General features: G+C 40.4%; 1 protein-coding gene across 2 annotated transcripts in view; it reads right to left on the bottom strand.

The window, feature by feature from the left end:
• Positions 1–4,366: 4,366 nt before the first annotated feature.
• LOC131683931 (cytochrome P450 4d2-like) overlaps positions 4,367–22,299 on the bottom strand; it is an 84,128-nt gene continuing 66,195 nt past the window's right edge. The window contains exons 1-5 of one of the 2 annotated variants that reach the window (XM_058966343.1): positions 14,925–17,323; positions 6,037–6,420; positions 5,358–5,978; positions 5,110–5,292; positions 4,367–5,051 (exon numbers count right to left, since the gene is read on the bottom strand). In XM_058966343.1, coding sequence (XP_058822326.1) covers positions 4,897–5,051; positions 5,110–5,292; positions 5,358–5,978; positions 6,037–6,420; positions 14,925–15,090 — 1,509 coding nt within the window. In that variant the 5' untranslated portion in view covers positions 15,091–17,323 and the 3' untranslated portion in view covers positions 4,367–4,896. Of the gene's footprint in view, positions 5,052–5,109; positions 5,293–5,357; positions 5,979–6,036; positions 6,421–14,924; positions 17,324–22,299 lie in introns of those variants that run through there. The other variant, XM_058966344.1, reaches the window with a different exon arrangement.

Below are 22,299 nucleotides of genomic sequence, written 5' to 3'. Positions count from 1 at the left end.
CAGAAGTTCGAATAATACACTACAAAAGTACACTTTAAAGTTCATATAAAGTTATTAGCGAACTTTAAAGCTGCCTAAGCTTTAATGGAATTTGAAAGCTGCTTAAGCCAGTATTAGAACATGAAACGTATCGCAAAATTGGTCGACAATGACTGGGCAGTGCGTAAGCCTCTTGTACCTGAAGGCATAAAATAGACCCCACTTGCGGTCCTTAGCTTCCTGCCCAGTAACTCCTAGCCCTGGCCTCCTCGTGGCGTCGACTGGGATACGAGTAACCTTAGTGAAGATCGGGTAACCAACCCCGGTGGGAACTTTGGTCGTATGCTGGCAGGGAAGGGGGGTTACCCTTCTTCGGAAGGTGTAAACCTGTCCTGGTGCCCAGGTGGGACCTTAAGCAGTCCTGGCACGATGGCCCACCGGCGAGACAGGTGGTTGGCGTAGGCCCTATAAGCCGCCCCTTAAAAAACCCACATAACGAACAATACAGAAGAGAATACAACCCAGAACAATCGGCAACGACCCAGGCGACGAATAAAGGATCACGATTGGAAACTCGGAACATGGAACTGCAGATCGCTCGGCTTCGCAGGATGTGACAGGATAATCTACGACGAGCTACAACCCCGCAACGTCGATATCGTGGCGCTGCAGGAACTTTGCTGGACGGGACAGAAGGTGTGGAAAAGCGGGCATCGAGCGGCTACCTTCTACCAGAGCTGTGGTACAACCAACAAGCTGGGAACCGGCTTCATAGTACTGGGCAAGATGCGCCAACGTGTGATCGGGTGGCAGCCGATCAACGCAAGGATGTGCAAGTTGAGGATCAAAGGCCGTTTCTTCAACTACAGCATCATCAACGTGCACTGCCCACACGAAGGGAGACCCGACGACGAGAAAGAAGCGTTCTACATGCAGCTGGAGCAGACATACGACGGTTGCCCTCTGCGAGACGTGAAAATTGTCATCGGCGACATGAACGCACAGGTAGGAAGGGAGGCAATGTACAGACCGGTGATCGGGCCTAACAGCCTGCATTCCGTATCAAATGACAACGACCAACGATGTGTGAACTTCGCAGCCTCCCGTGGAAAGGTAATCCGAAGCACCTTCTTCCCTCGCAAAGATATCCACAAAGTCACCTGGAGATCACCGGACCAAGTAACAACAAATCAAATCGACCACGTTCTAATCGACGGTAGATTCTTCTCGGACATCACAAACATCCGCACTTATCGCAGTGCGAATATAGATTCGGACCCCCACCTGGTTGCAGTATGCTTGCGCTCAAAACTTTCGACAGTGCATAGCTCTCGTCGAAGCCGAACGCCGCTGCTAAACATCGAGCGGCAGATGGCAGAGTGGCTCAAGAATACGCGCAGCAGTTGGAAGTGGCACTACCAACGGAAGAGCAGCTAGGCACAGTTGCCCTTGAAGATGGCTGGAGAGATATCCGATCCGCCATAGGTAGCACCGCAGCCACTGCACTAGGTACGGTGGGCCCGGACCGAAGAAGCGACTGGTACGACGGCGAATGCGAGCAGTTAGTCGAAGAGAAGAATGCAGCATGGGCGAGAATGCTGCAACACCGCACGACGGCGAACGAGGCGCGTTATAAACAGGCACGGAACAGGCAGAACTCGGCTTTCCGGACCAAAAAGCGCCAGCAAGAAGACCGAGATCGCGAAGCGATGGAGCAGCTGTACCGCGCTAAAGACACACGGAAATTCTACAAGAAGTTGAACCGCTCGCGCAGGGGCCACGTACCACAGGCCGACATGTGCAGAGATACAAACGGGAATCTTCTCACGGACCAGTGTGAGGTGATCCAGAGGTGGCGGCAGCACTACGAAGAACACCTGAACGGCGATGCAGTAGACGACGAGGATGGCACGGTAACGCACCTGGGAGCACGCGCGGAAGACATTACACTACCGGCTCCGGATCTCCAAGAAATCCAGGAGGAGATTAGCCGGCTCAAAAATAATAAAGCCGCTGGGTTTGACCAAATACCAAGCGAGCTACTAAAACACGGTGGCGAGCCACTGGCTAAAGCGCTGCACTGGGTGATTACCAAGATTTGGGAGGAGGATATTTTACCGGAGGAGCGGATGGAAGGTGTCGTGTGTCCTATCTACAAAAAGGGCGACAAGCTGGATTGCTGTAATTACCGAGCAATCACCCTGCTGAACGCCGCCTACAAGGTACTCTCCCAAATACTATGCCGTCGACTATCACCAATTGCAAGAGAGTTCGTGGGGCAGTAACAGGCGGGTTTCATGAGCGAACGATCTACCACGGACCAGGTGTTCGCTCTTCGTCAAGTACTGCAGAAATGCCGCGAGTACAATGTGCCCACACATCATTTGTTCATCGACTTCAAAGCCGCATACGACACTATCGATCGAGATCAGCTATGGCAGATTATGCACGAGTACGGATTCCCGGACAAACTGACGCGATTAGTGAAGGCGACGATGGATCGGGTGATGTCCGTAGTACGTGTCTCAGGGACGCTCTCGAGTCCCTTCGAATCACGCAGAGGGTTACGGCAAGGTGATGGTCTCTCGTGTCTGTTATTCAACATCGCGCTGGAAGGTGTAATAAGAAGAGCAGGGATCGACACGAGTGGTACGATTTTCACAAAGTCCGTTCAGCTACTTGGCTTCGCCGATGACGTTGATATTATTGCACGAAACTTTGAGAAGATGGAGGAAGCCGACATCAGACTGAAAAGAGAAGCCAAGCGCGTCGGACTTGCCATCAACACGTCGAAGACAAAGTACATGATAGGAAGAGGTTCACGAGAAGAGAATGAGAACCGCCCGCTTCGAGTTTGCATCGGTGGCGACGAAATCGAGGTAGTTGAAGAGTTCGTGTACTTGGGCTCACTGGTGACCGCCGACAATGATACCAGCAGAGAGATTCGTAGACGCATCGTGGCAGGAAATCGTGCTTACTTTGGCCTCCGCAAGACACTTCAGTCGAACAGAGTTCGCCGTCGTACGAAGTTGACCATCTACAAGACGCAAATTAGACCGGTAGTTCTCTACGGGCACGAGACCTGGACCATGCTCGTGGAGGACCAACGCGCACTTGGTGTCTTCGAACGGAAAGTGCTGCGTACCATCTACGGTGGAGTGCAGATGGAAGACGGCACATGGAGACGGCGAATGAACCATGAGTTGCATCAGCTGTTGGGGGAGCCGCCCATCTGTCATACCACGAAAATCGGATGACTACGGTGGGCCGGGCACGTAGCCAGAATGTCGGACAATAGCCCGGTGAAAACGGTTCTCAATTGCAATCCGACCGGTACAAGAAGACGTGGCGCGCAGCAAGCACGATGGATCGACCAGGTGGAAGACGATTTGCGGACCCTTCGCAGACTGCGTGGCTGGCGACGCGCGGCCATGGACCGAGTGGAATGGAGGAATCTTTTGTATACGGCACAGGTCACTTCGGCCTTAATCTGTTAATAAATAAAAACGTATCGCAAAATTACTTAAAACGAGAAGCTTGTGCAGCTCCCTTATACGAACTTTTGGTTGCTTGGGTCTTCCCTACCACCAAAGACAATGGTCACGACACCCAGTTTGTATATTGTTTGAAGCACAAAGGATACACACCAAATTTTGATTACCGAATATCAGCAAAATTTTGCTGAAATTTGCCTTGCTGAAATATCAGCAATACTCTCAGCAAAAAATATTTCGCTGAAATTACAGCAATTCAAACTTGTCAAAATTTGATGAACTGTCAGTTTGATTTGCTGGAACTCAGCAAAATAGCCATTCTTTCACTGATTGTTTCGGCAATCAAATTCTATACATTTGCTTATTTTCGTCAAAATAATGGGCTTTACTAAAAATCAGTGAGACAAAAATTGCAAAGCTGAACTCGTAGCAAATCCAGTTTTGCTGAAAAGTTTCAGCAAAATATTTTGCTGAAACAAAGTACAAAAAATTGGTGTGTACCATTGCTTTTGTTTTTGCGTGGTGATCTATCAAGTTGACTGAGCCTCATCAACAAAACGAGATTTTCGGCATAATACGGTGGCCATTGACATACTTTTTTTTCAAATAAGACCAAATACAACTGAAAGTACAACTTCGGTGTTCGAAAGTTACCATTATCCAATCCGAACATGCCAGACACGCGAGGCTGAAGACGATCATTTCTCACAACAACTTAAAACACGTGTTTGTTTGTAAAAACGTTAAAATCTAAATTCATATATATGTATATGGATAATGAATACATTAAAGTTAAATTACATGATCTTGCACCACTTACCTGCAGAGTGGTTATTAAAAGATACATGTATTTAGGAGATGTGGAATCTATTACGGGGGATACATGGAGGCGAGATGTACAGGTGTCCACATTTTTTATTTTTAAAAAAGAAGAAATGAAGGAGAAAACAAAAGCACGTGGTCCTCTAATTCATTCTGATTGGTTAGTGATGTAAACATTTGCGTCTTTGCGATACCGGGCGCTATAATTATTTTCACCATGTGATTACAAGCTTCTTTTCGATTGGTCAGTTTGTTGATTATGTATTTCGTGGTCCTGGGGTGCCATGATTAATTTCACTAGCAACAAACCAACACACTCAAACATGATGAATGTGAACACCTATACTATAATGCATCTCGACATGGAGGTGCTTTTTTACAGCTACCTATGTGAATTAAGCAAACACTATATTAGGTCTATAAGTATAATATTGTAGCTCTATTAGTATTAATATAGTACATATGTTATTAAAAAAAAGTAAACTCTTTTTGCTATCAAACAGTAAAATGGCAATTAAAATAACATAGCATCTTGTCGATATCACATTCCCAGTCTGTTTTGAATGAAATCACAAAAACAAAAGTTCGCCATAGTAGTGATCTAAAAGCGCGGCACAAAAGCGATCTTCAGTCCATCCTTAGGCTTCAGCGTTAGCTGGACAATTAATGTAGGCTCCGGACCCGCTTCAGTGAGCCGATAATGTCGAATCACCTTGGAAATGGTGCTCTTGAGCTCCAACATGGCGAATTTTTGACCTGGTAAGAGACAGCAGAGTTCAATGTCAATGTCAACTTCTTAACATATGCTACCTACCAATGCAATTCCTTGGTCCGGCACTGAACGGAATATAGGCGTAGGGTGAAGACTGTTCCATTGTTCTTTCCGGGTTGAAACGTTCCGGGTCGAATCGTTCCGGATTCTCGAACAGCGTTGGATCCCGGTGCATCAGAATAATGCCGAGGTTGAAGTTAGAATTTTCCGGAACGGTTTTACCATCTGAAAGGAGAAATGCAAAACTAACGCAAGTTTCCGGAATCGTAAAATAACGGTTACGCTATTACCTATGGTAGTTTTTTCAGTAAATTTTCTTCCGATTATCGGTACTGGCGGATACAAACGAAGCGATTCCTTGATAACCATTTCCAAGTATTTCATATCCTGCAAGTTTCGGTATGTGACTGGAGTGTCCAGGTTTGTTCCAATTATTTCCGTCACTTCCTTATAGACTTTCTCTTGAACATCCTTGTGCCGAGCAAGAAGCAGCAGTGTAAAAGCAATGGCAATGGTGGTCGTGTCGTGACCTTCAAACATGAACGTATCAACTTCTTCCTGAATTTCTTTGTCAGTCAGTGGGCGACCATCGATGGTGGCCTGTAGCAAGACGTCCAAAAAAGCCATCTTTGTTTTACTACCGATGCTGTCATCTCCAAGTATACCTTGATTTCCTCCTTTTTCCATCAGTTCCTGCCTTCGGGATCGTATGATGTTGGTTGTGAAATTATGCAAAATCTTAATCACTTTGTCCTGGCGTCTTCTGTCCGGTGACAGGTTAAATAGAAAATCTGACCGTTGCCATACCTTGACGAAACGGCCGGTCAGTAGATAGCTTAACTCAGTTACGGCCTTCACGTATTTCGACTCTGCATCCGTTTGGGCGTTAATTGCGGTTCCCATTGCGGTTTCTGTGATTGATATATAGCTTAATATTAAGTTAGCTAAACATAGAATTTCAACACTTACCGCAAATAACATCCAACGCTGCTAGAGTAACATACGGATAAATATTAACCAGCTGTCCAGTAGCTTCCGGTTTCAATTTCTGTACTAGAATACCACTCTGGCGGTTGAATACTTCGATAAACTGTTCCAGAATCTTGAAGTGGAATGCGGGCGTGATGATTTTTCGTTTGTTGAACCATTTTTGATCCGTACTCAACAGTAACCCGTTTCCTAGCCATGGGACGAGAAATTTGTATAATTCGCTTTTGGTAATCAATTTTTGGCTGCTGAGAACCGTTTCCGAATCTCGGGTGTTGGTGCAGAACAGAGCCAATCGGGTGCCGATCCAAACGCAAAACAGTTTACCATACTTGACGTTCAGTCCATGAATGAAGTTTAGCACATCTGAGGAAGGAAAAAATATGACAAAATATATTTGATAGCCGCCCATAAAAATAGCATGCTCAGGAAGTTCAACAAGAAATTTCAAAATTGGCACAGACGTACGCAACGGCAAAAAATTGGCACAGACGTACGCAATCGAAACGGACAAGAGACTGGAAACTTGGGACATGGAACTGCAGGTCGCTTAACTTTATCGGAAGCATTCGCATACTTGCCGATATAGTAAAAGACCGCAAGTTCGATATTGTGGCGCTGCAGGAGGTGTGCTGGAAGGGGTCTGCGGCTGCAGCAATACACACGAGCTGGGAACAGCTTTTATGGTGGTGGCCGAGATGGCAAAAGCGTGTGATCGAATGGTGGCCGGTCAGCGACAGAATGTGCAGGTTGAGGATCAAGGGCCGGTTCTTCAACATCAGCATAATTAACGCGCATAGTCACCACCTCGGAAGTAGCGATGACGACAAGGACGAATTCTACGCGCAGCTGGAGCGTGAATACGATCGCTGCCCAAGACATGATGTCTAGATCGTCATCGGCGACCTTAATGCTCAGGTTGGCCAGGAAGTGAAATACAGACTGGTAATTGGAAGGTTCAGCGCCCATCAGCAGACGAACGAGAACGGCTTAAGACTAATCGATTTCGCCACCTCCAAGAACATGGCCATAATGAGCACCTTCTTCCAGCACCGCCTCCTGCACCGATACACCTGGAGATCACCGCAACAAACAGAGACGCAAATTGATCATGTTCTGATTGATGGACGGCACTTCTCGGACATTATCGACGTAAGGACCTATTGGGGCGCTAACATCGACTCGGATTACTATCTGGTGATGGTTAAACTGCCTCCAAAACTATCCGTAGTGAACAGTGTAAGATACCGGCGCTCGCCGCGGCATAACCTGGACCGACTGAGGGAAACCAACGTCACGACAACGTACGCGCAGCATCTTGAAGCAGCGCTGCCACCGGAGGAAGAGCTCGTCGATGCTCCCTTTGAAGACTGCTGGACTAGGACTAAAGCAGCCATAAGCAGCACTGAGCGTCCTAGGGTACGTACAGAGGAGTCAACGGAACGATTGGTTCGATGGGGAGAGCCAAGAGATGTTGGACGAGAAGAATGCAGCACGCGCAGCGATGTTGCTTCAAGCCACTCATCAGAACGTGGAGTCATATCGACGGAAGCGAAAACAGCAGACTCGTCTTTATCAGGACAAAACGCGCCGCCTGAAAGAGTTTGAGAGAGAGAGGAGATGGAGCTGCTGTATTGCTCTCAGGAAACGCGGGCGTTCTTCAAGAAGCTGAATGACTCTCGCAACGGTTTTGTGCCGCGGACCGAAATGTGTAGAGACAAGGAAGGCGGCATCTTGACGGACAAACGTGAGGTGGTCGAAAGGTGGAGGCAGTACTACAATGAACATCTGAATGGTGCGCAGGCGGACAATCGGGCGTTCGAGGAGGACGATTATGTCAATGTCGCAACCGACGGGGATGTACCGGCGCCCATTACGAATGAGGTTAACGAGGCTATTGAACAGCTCAAGAACAACAAGGCAGCTGGTAAGGTTGGTATAGGAGCGGAACTCTTCAAGGTGAGTCCGGAGAAACTGACGGAATGCATGCACCGAATAATCGAAAGAATCTGGGACAGGGAACAGCTAACGGAGGAGTAGACGGAAGGGGTCATCACCCCGATATACAAGAAAGGCGACGAATTGTACTGTGAAAACTACAGAGCGATCACAGTGACAAATGCCGCATAGAAAGTGCTATCCCAGATTCTGTTCCTGTTCATCAACTTTAAAGCCGCATATGACACGGATTTTTACGAGGTCCGGACAGTTCGTGTGCTTCGCTGACGACGTGGACATAATCGGTAGAAACAAGGAGACGGTAGCAGATCTGTATACCCGACTGAAGCGCGAAGCTACACGAGTAGGACTTAAGATAAATGTGTCTAAGATGAAGTACATGCTGGCTGGCGGAACCGATCGCGATAGGGAACGCTTGGGCAGTAGTATTACGATCGACGGCGACGAGTTCGAGATGGTTGACGAGTTCATCTATCTAGGCTCATTGGTGACTGCGGACAATAACACCAGCCGGGAGATCAGAAAGCGTATTATCTCTGGAAGTCGTGCTTACAATGGGCTCCACAAAACTTTGAGATCCAGGAAGCTTCACCACCGCACGAAATGCGCCATGTACAACACACTGATTAGACCGGTCATTCTCTGCGGGCACGAAACGTGAACAATGCTCGAGGAGTATCTGCAAGCACTCAAAGTCTTCGAAAGAAGGGTGCTGAGAACGATCTTAGGTGGTGTGCAGGAGGATGGCGTGTGGAGGAGAAGGATGAACCACGAACTTGCGCGACTCTATGGTGAGCCAAATATCCGGAAAGTAACTCAAGCTGGAAGGGTACGGTGGGCGGGGCACGTTGTGAGGATGCCGGACAACAACTCCACCAAGTTGGTTTTCACCACCAACCCGGCAGGTACAAGACGGAGAGGAGAACAGGAACAGATTAAATCATGATAATATGATGCATAATCAGGAAATATAAATATATGTTACGTTTGGAATGTCAATTTAACTGTCAATGTCATCCCAAACGAACAAGAGAGTTGGCAATCGTAGCGTTTAGAAACGCTAAAGATAAAATGGCTTGGTTTAATGGGAGGACAAAATTCAGCATGAGGGTAACAAATACCAATTGATGCAAACATTTAAAATAAAAGACGTTCCGTTATTGGTCTGAATCAGCAAAACAAAGCAAAACAGGAACATGTAGTCTTAGCCAACTGCGTTGGTATTGTGCCGTTTTGACATTTGAATCGGGAGGAAAACAAATCATTTGCACTGCGAATTGGGAAGAAAACAAACCACTTGTGGGCTTAATGGGAAGGCGGTAGTATAAAAACGCGAGATCTCAATGTGCGTATTTTAAACGTCAGGTATCTCAATGTACAAGACTTCAACCACGCCTCTTTTTGTTGTGGATTCGCTTACAATAAAAAAAAATCACAATTAATCTTGGGCTATCCTGGTTTTGCTCCCTTATAATACCATTCCTGTGGATATAACTATATTTCAGCTGGTCAAGAAACTCAGCAAACCAGAAGTTGCATCAGATTTTTATATTGGCTAGAAGAAACAAACGGAATAACAACAAATATGTTTTGTGAGACTTGCACATTTGCAGTGTTGCTTGTGATCCGTAGCTTGGTTGCTAGTTGAATTGTTTTCCCTGAAATAAGATGACGTCTCTTAGTTATTCTAGTCTATTTAAACGATCCTATTGATAGAGTAGAGTGGGGTAAAGTAGGTCAATTTTTGGCGAGCTCCTGCGACGGCATTTTTGCACTGATTTTGATAAACAAGCACTCGTCTGAAAGTTTATACGTTTTGGCAACAATGATTTTTTACGCGACAAAATATTTTTGAATCTAAATCCAATAAGGCGAAGATACTTTTTTCGATGTCTTTAAAATCTGGGGGTACGATAGGTCACTATATACGAGGATCCATAAAACAATGTATACACCTAGAAAATCAAATTATATTTGAAGAGTATGAATACTGCAGATTTTTTAAAAATTTATAAGGCAAATAATAAATGCAATCCATTGACGTCATTCAGGCAAGAAAATGAAGAAGGGGTAAGTGATGTGCAAACTCATAAAACCGCGGAACGAAATGTTTAAAAAACATGTTTTTTTCAGCAGCTGCGTCTGATTTTGTACTTGCGAATGACTTCTTCAGTGTCCTCGTCGTCGCCAGAGTGTGAAATTGAAGTTGTGCATTCCGGCTAACGTGGTTGCTTGGCTGTACGAGGATCACGTTTGCACTTCGGAGCATTTCTTTGGATGCCTTTTCCTTCTCTTTTTCGATTATGTTTTTTCGATTATCTACTTTAACAACATCTTAAATTATTATATTGTTAACTCACGCGAAATATATGACGCGCTTTCATTGATGACGAGCACTTTTCTTTCACACGAGAACGTAATGTTTCGAATGGAACCTTGAATTGTTTAGAGGCTGATCACATACTGGCAGCGTCTTGTATAGATGCAATTGCGTTATGTCCTCTTCACATCGTTTTGTCGCTTTTCGCATGAAATTACGCACCATTTTCCTGTCAAAAAATTCAAATTTACATTATAGTAGTGACCTATAGTGTCCCCAAACGGCTGACCTATCGTGCCCTCAAGCGTATATTTCTTGTTGATGTCCGTATTTTTTCCAAAATAATTACATCGAAAAGCCTACATAAAACTCGTGTTTAGCATTAATTTTTACATAAGAAAAAACTGCGTTTTCACTGAGTAACACGCGAACACATACATGACGTCGTAACTAATACAGCTGATCCACGGTAACAGCCGAAATGACAGTCGTCAACGATGTTCTCTATCGTGTATCTAATTCACGCAACATGAGCGACCTTTGCAATAATATAGCAAAGATAATGCCCTATACCTATTGTACCCCCATACCTATTTAACCCCATTCTACTCTACTGATGTCGTTTTCGCTTGAGACAGAAACTATTGTCCGTGCTTTTTCAAAGGAGACGCGACGATTATTTTTCGTCACAGCAAGATTCGTAGCGCTATTCGGCGCACGATTCGTCGTAATGTATTTCTTATGGGATGAATGACACTTTAAACAAAGTTGATGCAATTTTGTGTAAAAACCTTATTATAAATAAAATATACGAATACCTGAAACTTTAGAAGCACAGTTTTCAGTTAGTTTTATTGACAAATTGAGATAAAGTAAATAATTAGCACACATTAAGCTTGGGTAATTCATACCCAGGTAACCAACAAGCATTAGTGTATGCAGTAAAGTAGCGTAAAATTTGCATTTCGGATGCTTCTTGCAGTACGATAGCATTCGTTATGCATAACTGTTGTTAATCAGCATTCAAAAAACTGGTTAAAAACTTCTTGCCAGTAAGCAGCATTCTGGATGCACAACAGCAGTAAAAGAGCATTTTCATGGCACAGCAGTAATGTAGCCGTATATTTTGCCAAAAGCGACTTTTAAATAGCATTTAAAAAGACTTAAGGGCATATCAAGTAGCCATTAAGACGCATTCAGCATGCTTATTGGTTACCTGGGTAGTTTTCAGCATTTATTATGAAATACGCCAATTCAATTCGTCGCCTGAAAATGATTGAATGGCTCGTTTCCAATGAAACGTGCAAGAACTCACTTTCGGACCTAACTGCTGTCAAACCGCTTGTTTGTAGCCAGTTACGAACCTAGGTTATGCGCCACTGAACTGAAAACCGGGTTGGGTTCTAACCTGAAATATACATATTACGGGTTCGCTCACACCACCACGGTTTTGCGAGAACCCAACTTAGTTCCATTAAGGTTCAAGTTACCTTTTTTGAGCATGTGTTAGATTTGAACGCTGCAGCGCGCTGGGTAGTATGGGTAGGAAAAAATGTGTTCAGCTTTGCCATCGGATTATCTACTTAAACCTTTTCAAAACTCTAAAAGAAAAATATCAGCCGATTTATTAGATCACAACGATCCAAATCATACAAAATAGCTGGTGGAAAAACCATTCAGGTCGCTGACGTTCATTGCAGTCCGTGCATGACTTCTAACGACGCTGCCGATTGCCGTTCTTGCTGAACGTACAGACGAAACATCGCCGTCCGGTGGCTTGCTCACGTTGCTGGACACATTGGGGCTGCCCACAACTTTTTTGTTACGCTTCGGGTTCGGTTTCGGGCTCGCCTTCGAGCCACCCGATCGTCGTTTACGCTTCGACATTTCGAAAACACGCGAAACTTTTACGAGCGCGAAAATACGTCCTTACACTACCGACGTAGGACGCCAACTGTAGGGCTTTGAGAAAAGCTGCGACACCCCTATTTATAGGTTTTATCATTAATGTTGATTCTCATTTCAAGTAGTTTTTGAACTATTTAAACAAATTTTATATAGCAAACAACGTATCGGTAGCAAGCGTTGAACGTTTTCCTTCCGATTTATGAAACAAGATTGGCAATCCGTTTAGTAGAAGAAAAGTTATTAAGGTTCAAAATGTACGTAACGCTTTCGCTAATATGCACTACTATCGCTTTCTCGCTCGTTCTCGTGGCGTGTGAGCTTTTCCTTTCCGTCCGGCTTCTAATGGCTTAACCAAAACTAATATGCCGGCTTTCCCCCACCAACTGCTCTCGTCAAGCAACCCAATACGAATAATCATAGGAACAAACATGTAGTGGACCTATATATAAACTTTTCATTATTTTATTGTTCATTTACTGCACCATTTTGACGGCTCTGTGTGGGATGGGCTGAAAAGTTTCACTCTTCCGAGTCGTTTTCGAAAGATTTTTCAAAACACTATTTTTTCGTTGATAATGAATGTCCTGCATATTCCAAAATTTAATACAACATTGATACAAATATTTTCGACAAAATGCCGAAGAAATTGATTAAATCCATTCAGTACAACAAAAGATATAAGCGTTCAAAATCTAACATCATTTTTCTTCCGAAATTTTGAAAAGGGGCCCCTATATTGAAAGGTAAGTCGTTAGTCACGACAAAACTATCGGTTTCGCTAAATGGTGCTTTTGAAAAAGTGGCTGTGATTTTTTGTCACACTACCACACCGTGCTGGGGTACGCAACACAAGTGCGCAATGAAAAAACCACATCCACTTTTTCAAAAGCACCATTCAGCTAAGCCGATGGTTTTTCCATCAGGGTATATTGCATGAATTGAATCGTGATGATCTAATAAATCGACTGATATTCTTCTTTTAGAGTTTTGAAAAGGTTTAAATGGATAATCTGGTGGCAAAGCTGAACACAATTTTTCTCACGCACACTACCAAGCCTTGAGGTAACTTGAGCCTTAAAAACATTTGTTTAAAGCAACTAACCTGGGTTAGTTTCTAGGTTCTCAATTGAAAACGACATGCCATTCTGTAACACCATACCATTTTCCAATCAGTGTTGCCACAGTTTATTCTATATTTTGCATATTTTTGTGATGAATTCGCGACCAGAATTCTGTACATACAGCTTATAGAATTTTGCTCAAAATACAGATTTTACAGGCTGTAGTAGAAGATTTTAAATATCAGTATAAATTTGAAATCAATTGAAAATACCATTTACAAATAGTACCTAACCAACCATATGATCGGATAATTCTAAAAAAACACTTTGAACTACTTTTCATACTGGATAATTAGAAATAAATAACCAATGTACCTTTTTCCGATGTTTCGGCTGTTTTTGGTGACCTTTTCAAGGAAAATTATCTGTCTGTCGCTATTGTCAATATCCGTGACAATAGCGACAGACAGATAATTTTCCTTGAAAAAGGAAACGTCAGACAATCAACAAATAAGTCGTTCGATATTTCTACAAGTCTGCGAAACCCAATACCCAAACATAAATAACCAATGTTATCATATTTTTCAAAATTTCCTGGTATCAAACATACTAGGTGTTTAGATAGGTGTTTTGTACAATTAAATGCATCGAATATATTTTCTCTTTCTCTTCTAACAATTCATAAGGGATTGTGCAATCTACGTGATACTAATTTATCGCGCTCCAAATATAAAATACTAAATCTATCTGTTTGTGATTGTTTCGATTGATCTTCATGTTGAAATGATGGATTTTGCAAAGCTTCTAAAGTGCAGATTTTTGTTACAGATTTTTATCCATGCCATATAGAATTACAGATTTTTTGACTCATCATAAAAGTTCTAAAACGTTCATCTTGACTAGTAACTAATGAAGATAGTTAGTAAATACTAAAACAATAATTAAACTGAAAGAAGCATATTTACCTACTTGAATAAAACTGGAATTGACTGATAAGAACACTGAAGAAGACTTTTACTACAAAAAGTCGAGAAGATTTTATTATTATATAGATAGTGAAATTTCACAAAAGCATTTGCCTTAAGTGTGTTAAGCCTACTTGAATGGTTGATATAGCGAACACGTGTTATAGTTCGTGTTTGAATTAAAGTTATCGGTGAATGAAATGACTGGAAAGACTGAGTATTGGGAAGCGTCTACCCAGTCATTAAATCATGTATATGTTGGAGGTGGTGTCGAGTGACTAGCATGTTCGATAGAAATAAATAACCGTCCTATACCTATAATATAAGGAAATTATTTATCAATTAAGAATAGTTTTGCATGGATAATAGTTTATTAATATTATTTTGATCTGAGGTGGGACAACCCTTAGGCTAAAACCTGACGTGGTTTCCGGATCAAGCACAATCGTCATAATGGTAATTTCTTTCTGGATATTCGATCAGTACTGAAAACCTTACGAAACATGTTCCCAAATTACTTCAAAGCACAAATCGGTTGAGTCAAAAAAGTTGATCACTGAAGGTTTGAAAACAAAATATTATCTCACCGCTTCACTTGAAATTACACGGCGTACTCGAGGAAGCGATTCTAGGCTATAGGAAAACACATTAAATTACCTTCAGGACTTTTGTTGAAATAAAGATAGTAGCAACCGATGAGCGGGAATGCCGGCGGTCCCGGCCATTGATGGCCATATTTCAAATTTCTCCGCACCAGTAGATAGTTGATCCCGAACACAGCAACCACCAGTGCAATGAACCACTCCAGCAGCAGTAGCTCCATTCCGGGTAGCGTAAGAAAATGTTTGTACGTAAATTAAAATAGAACAGATATGAGAGTAAGCTATAGAAAAAAAACTATCGATTAACGAGTTAATTACGCGGTAAAAACGTTCGCGCTCAGTGCCGGTCAATTCTCAACTGAGAGAAAGCGGATAGTCCGGGTTCGAATGAATTGCGCTTGAAGAATCTTCTCAGTGAGTTTCCTCTTCCGGATGTGAGGAAAAGCTTTGCAATAGTCTTCTGTAATATTTTGTTTAGTGTTTATTACATTTTAGTTCGTTTTCGTCAAAATGTCTACTCCGAAAAAATGGGCCATATATTTTGGTAGCTAAAGAAGTATTACTATAGATAACAACATAATTGTGTTTCAAACAACCACTTCGTCTTCACCCGTTTGATTTGGAAGGGTTCCTTATGTACACATATCTGCTCTAATCAAGTAACTTATATCCGAAGCATTTTTCCTTGTCCTGATACTAGGTGTAAACCAACAGAATACCGTTTTCAATAAAATTACAATTACAATTACAATTACGCATATTGATTTTACAAATCAGTCACACAATCTCCGACTCGAACTTTTTCTTGCCATGCAATATAAGAAAATACCACATTTCTGCTAGGGGTATTGAACATGAGTTTGCGAATCGAAATAATGCCTGAGAGAGCATGCGATAATAACGACGCTCTACAGCAGGCAAACAAACCAGTTCAATTCTAGCTCTGCTGGTGAGTATAAAGCAAAAGTGTCATATATGCAGGAATGATCCCTGCAGTGGAACACGTTCGTCACTTTTGCATCCAGTATGTGTAGAGCAGTTACAACTTCCACGGAATCAACGATGCGACGCAATGAAGCTATCGGTCTGTCGGAGCTTCAGCGATAGTGCGACGAATGATCCGCAGACCAACCCTACAAGTAGCAAAAATCAGTAATGTTGTATTCTCAACTAGGTGCAAAACAAACAAAATTGATGAAAAAGAGCATAAGTAAAATGCTTTTTATGCAGTTAGGTAGAACACAAGAAATATCTTTCTAAATAACATTGTAAAATTCTAATACGAACATAAAAAGTGAAGCCCACTGTGAATAACAAAATACATTTTTTTTAAATAAAACCGCAATACTTGTTCTGCTTGTTTGCATTGTATGACATCATGCTCGTTTGGCTCCGGATTTTGACAGTTTGTTTGGATCGATAAAAGTACCCTCGCTGGTCTACAATACACACATACATAGACATTCTCCCAATTTGTCGAGCTGAGTCGATTGCTATATGAAACTCGTTTCTCCAGGCCTCGGAAAAAGTTTTCAATGTTTGAGCGAATCATATACATTCATTTTGTAAGAAATGTAATAATATTTATTCCAGAAGGATGCTCCTGAGTTTTTTTTTCTCTTCGAGGAGTAATTTGAAATATATTTTTACTATTCAACATGCAATGCAGCAAAGATCGATGAGATAATATCTCATGAATCAAATTTGATAAGTTCCATACAAATATCGTTACAGTACAGATTTTTCGAAAAGAAAAAAACAGATGAAACGATTTTTGGAACAAAAATTCAAATTGGCTTTTGGCAACCCTGGCCTGTGATATGCTAGAGAGGGTATTCAACAAAGCTTCGAGCTACAATTGACTAATCCATGTGCAGTTGTGTTAGTGCGAGTTTGAGGTTTAATCGGGTGGAATTTTTTCCAAATGAGGTTAAACCAGATTGCGAATCGTAACCATCGCGTATACATATATGTCTACACACATTGTAACTGAGTTGGTGCCCTAGCCGTCGAATAAATCAATAAATTCATTTCGCCAATTTTCCTTTACTTGAAGTACCAAACAGTGCGTCGCTAACTCAAGATATCCTCAGTTTTATATGATAGGGGAGAGCACATTTTCTCGGTCTTCAAAATACAATAACAAGTACAATTTTTGAAGGTTCGAGTTTGAGTTGTTTGTACAATTCGACTCGGCGTAGTATCGTAAGGTTCAGGCGAGCAGATGGCGCGTTGGTGATAGTTACTAACAAAAATTTCAACTACAGTGGCTCAAATTCGGATTCATACACCTCTAGTATAGGGGATCTGGTATCTGGTGGTAAGCCCGACACCATACGACTTTTCCTAGATATCAAATCTCGACAAACATATGATTACGGCCTAAAAGCCAATTGTCACAATCCACTTTGAATGGAAATTCCGGACAAACCGTTACACGCCAATCACAGATGTTGGTAGTAAACGAAAGAGAAAAGTTTTCTCTTTCATAAACTGTTGTGAACTGTGTTCGACTAGTAACGGTTTGTCTGGAATTTCCATTCAAAGTGGATTTTGACAGTTGGCCGTAATCATATGTTTGTCGAGAAATGAATGAATACAATAATGACAGGATATTGTTAGTAAGACATTTTGAGCATTTCGAGACACATAAATGCCAAATAGATTCATCAAATGTCAAAACAAACAAAATATGCGCACTTGGAGGTTATTTTTAGTTGATATATTTTAAGGTTTTATTTATATATTTTTTATTCCTACTCGCTCCGTCTACTACACGATTATTATCACCTAATACATTATATTTCAAATAATTTTTAGCTGTACGATAATCTCATTAATGCTTTTCTTAGTGGTTCGAATATATGCATACATATTTTTTATTATAGAGGGGGGGGGGGGTTAAACCTTAGAGTCATACGCCTCCTTTCGGGTTAGAGAAAACATTTTTAGAAAAATTTCTGAGCCCTACGTGAGGAGTTGGAATCGTACACTCAGGTGAGCTGCGTACAAAACAATCGATTTACCAACTACGCTTTGCCCGTCCCCCTATGTATACATATATGCAACATGTAGTGTGTTTGATTATGAACCAAAGTTTTTCAGCCTAACTTCCATATCGACAACGGAGTGACAACAAAGTGTGGTCGCACCAGCCCGGGGACAACTTGACAGCTCCCATATATTGAACTCCTAAGCAAATTTTGTGGTGATTTGGTGATGTCATGGCGGCTCGAATGGAGCAAAATTTGAAAAAGGCGAATCCCATTTACTATTTTCCATATCTAAAAAATAAACAATTTAAGCATTTCTATCATCAAATTTATTTCGCTGTTCATATTAGAAACTGTCCTTATTCCCCCATACAGAACCATAGATTCCATTTGGAGTTTAAAAAATCCAAAAGAAAATAAGGGGCCGTACACTAATTACGTAAGGCTTTTTTAGAGCTTTTCAACCTCCCCCTCCCCCAAGATAAGAGTTCGTAAGATTTTGGTGAACTCCCCCTCCCCCTACATAAGATCTTATCATGATTATCGTAATTAAAAAATCGAATTGTTAATTCATCAAATAATAAGATAGCGAAAACCATATGTATAGAATTATTACAAGAAAACTCATGACAAAATTTAATTGTAATCATCTGCAGAATTTTTAAGTGCATGCCAATCTCGCCCAGTACAAAGAATAACTGTTGTCAGGTATTCAGTAACTCCAATTTGGTACACATGATCTGCTTTGCTATATTCCACTTCCTTTGAATCTATTTTCTTGTGATGTAGAATTTAAAAGAGTTTATAACCTCTTCTGGCATGAATTTATTCTGAGTTCCAGCTGTGACGCTTATCGTACACATAGCTCCGAGTTAACCATCTTCGAATTTTCTTGAATTAAAATACAGTTCACACTCTGGAAATATTCGACATTCAAGATCTTTGACAATCGCATGGTAGAACATTTTCCAGATACCTTGTGGGTTTGAATCGAACGTTTGAAAAGAACAAAGTCGGTCTAACAACACGAAGGGTATCAACACTTCTTAACTTGTAAGGCATATTGTGACTCCAGTTCCCGACAGAACAATGTACAACCAAGAGTCAAAAAATCACTCATATTTTTTGATATACAAGGTGTCGTATCCATGGTCGAAGCATTCTCCACTTCAAAGCGTCTTCACCTATCAATAGTTCTTAACAGACTAATATGGTACAAATGAAAATAGTTCCCTTTCCTTATTAGTTATTAAAAAGAATATTTTCCTTATGGATTTAATTTTTTAAACTTGTTATTATGACATTACGTAAGAAAGGACAAACCCTCCCTGCCCCTCAGATAAGAATTTGTAAGATATTTTGAAACTCCCCCTCCCCCCTGCCCTTACGTAATTAGTGTATGGCCCCTAAATCGATTTTCGGAAATACAAGAAGATGAATTTCAAAATCAAGCCGCTACCACTTATATTGGAATTTCCGAAAATCTTCCGAAACTAATCAACATCTCCTAAGTCATGAAATCCTCCGGTAGAGCCGAGTAACATGCCAGAATAATTCTGAAGGGATCCATACCAAAACCATCGCAACATCTTCCGGACAGAATTATTGCAAAAGATGAACAAAACTCTGGCAGGAGTCGAACAAAATCATACATTCCTGGCAGCATTCTTGCTGAAACCGATCACTACCGGTTTGCTGCTAGAATTCTGATAAAAGCACACAAATTTTATTCAAAACCAATTTTGCTAAATGTGTATAGAAAATCCTACATATGAAGACTTTTTTTTCATTAGGTCCAATCTGCAAATGAGAGCCCTCTTTTTTCGCTTTCTCTTTCGCTTATTACTGCGAAACCATAAAACTTTTTAAACATTTATTAGTATGTTTCAAAAGACCAAGGTTTTTACTAGCTTATTATGCATAGAGTTGAAGGGAAATCAGAAAGGTGGCCGAGTAATTCGCGGAAGAGAAAGTAAACAAAGAGAGGCTCTCTTTTGCAGATTACACCTATTGAAAAAAAAGTCTTCATATATTATTTTCCCGATCAAAATACCAGAATTTTTGACGTTCTTAATGCACTTGAAACAAGATGTCGCAGGTTCACGAATTGTTAAGCTTGGTGATTTACTTTCATTGGCCAAAATGTTTTTCAATTATATTTCATTTATAGCACCAATGATTTACCGATTACAAACTTCACACAACAAGAAAACCTAAACATTTTTAGAAAGGAAGAAAGTCGGTTGCTAAAAACAACGACTTCCAGCTAAATTTATAATGAGATTTATGTAACTTTGCTGACGGTTCCAATCAGGGATAAATTCTCTAATAATAGTTTTCTTTATCCACATTTTGGAATACGCTTTTTCTAAATGTTGTTCTAGCCGCATTGTCGGCGTTCATAACACACGTAACGAAACAAGCTTTTCTCTTGAAACTTTTTCGTGTCGTTGTTCGTGGTACTCGTACAGAGAAAGCATACTAGCGCCACCATCAAATCGGCGATACTTATATGAAGAAAGCACTATCTGTCAAGTTGTCCCTGGGTTGGGTCGCACATGCTCATGCCCATAAGTGGGAAAGTTATTCAGCGTCAGCCAACCAATTTGTTTCAGAGATCAAATGTCATTTGAAAGAAATTACATTAGCGAGAGGCCAGAACTAGCGGAATTTAGAACATTGCTTTGAAATATTTTTGATGCTTAGGGGAACATGGGGAGACTTGACCAAACGCAAAATTATATTTTTGTCTATGGTGTCTTCTATTCGATTCTTAAAATTTTTTCAAAAATATTTTTATAAAAATTTAAGTTTAATTTTAGAATTTGAATTGAAAAATCCTTACCTTACAGAAAATATTACGTGATTAATAAATTTGCATTAAATGATGTAATGTTTTATCAATCTTTGAATGGACATATCTACTCGACTACTAATCACTATTAATGTACTAATATACCATCTTAATCTTTGTGAAGCAGTGAAATGATTTTAAATAAATTGTAACATTGGAATAGTTATCACTAGAATTTGAATGACATTGAACGCAATAACTAATGTTGGGGAGACTTGACCAAGATTTTATGGGGAGACTTGACCAACTGGCAATTAGCTGAAGAAAGATACAAAATTCCTGATATTTATTATACTTTGGTATTTACTGTTAATGTTAATTACGCCAAAAATCCCACCTTAAACATAAATTTTTATATTTTAGTATTAGAGGAATTCCACGAAGATCCGTCCGAAAATCTTTAAAATCGTGACCGACCATCTTTGATTCCAATGAAACTTTACACGTTTCACCGTCATGCAAAACTAAATATTTTCCACAGGTAATAAGAGTATTTTGACTCAAGAGCAACTTTTCAAAAGCGCGTAAACGTTTCTACGTGTATGAATTTCAAAATTTTTTTGTTCGATTACTGTATTTTATACAGCAAAACTATCTGAGAACGAGTTACAGGGAATGAATACTTCTGTCTGAAAAAAATGTGTCATTTTTCAAAAAAAAAATTATGATAAAAATTTAAATTGCGAAAAACCCATTTTTTAAATTTTTTATATTTTGTTACCAAAAATCTAAAGAGAAAAGAAACGTTTTGAATGTGATTGTATGATGGAGAAAAAATCGGTAAAAAAGTTTTCCTAACAATAACCTCGTACATGTCTTTAAATTTCATATTAATAGACATACAAAATTGTAATTCTATTACAGAATATAATTCTAAGCACCATTTAAAATCAAAATGCATTTAACAAAAATCTTCCAAAATGCGATAGTTTTCGAGATATTTGAAATTTTGCTCCTTCAAAAACAATTAATTCGTGTAATTATGCTCTTTTTAAAAGTTATGTAACTTTCAAATGGTTTACAATATCGCCTTGATGTCACGAAAGTTTACGGGCCTTTTGAAAAAACCTATTATTGTTGATGAGGAAACGCGACTAACTTATGAAAAGGTCGTAATAAAACAAAATAATTGTGTTGTTAAAACAAAAGTTAAAATATCTCGAGAACTACTACATTTTAGAAATTTTTTGTTAAGAGCATTTCGATTTAAAATGGCGAAATATTCAAAAAGAAAATTGTATTTTTGACTGCAAATAGTAAGAATTATAAAAAAAAGTCAAAAGTTGTTGTTAGGAAAACTTTTTTATTGAAAGCTTCTCCATGATCTAAATACACTAAAAAGGTTGCTTTTACGTCTTTAAAACGATAAACATTAAATTTTTGACATTTTTTTAAGGGGTAACGCGAATAACTTTTAAAAAAAGCATAATTACACGAATTAATTGTTTTTTGAAGTAGCAAAATTTATATTTGCTACTGCTACCCAAAGATCTCGACAATATGGGAATAAATAATTACAGTATGTTTTATGGCATTATTTTTTGTTATGATTTTTCAAAATTCTCTTGGTCAAGTCTCCCCAC

The sequence above is a fragment of the Topomyia yanbarensis genome, chromosome 2, assembly GCF_030247195.1.
Source record: "Topomyia yanbarensis strain Yona2022 chromosome 2, ASM3024719v1, whole genome shotgun sequence".
Classification (NCBI taxonomy): Eukaryota; Metazoa; Arthropoda; class Insecta; order Diptera; family Culicidae; genus Topomyia; species Topomyia yanbarensis.
Note: the sequence above shows the minus strand (reverse complement) of the source record. Positions and strands in the feature narration are given on the sequence as shown.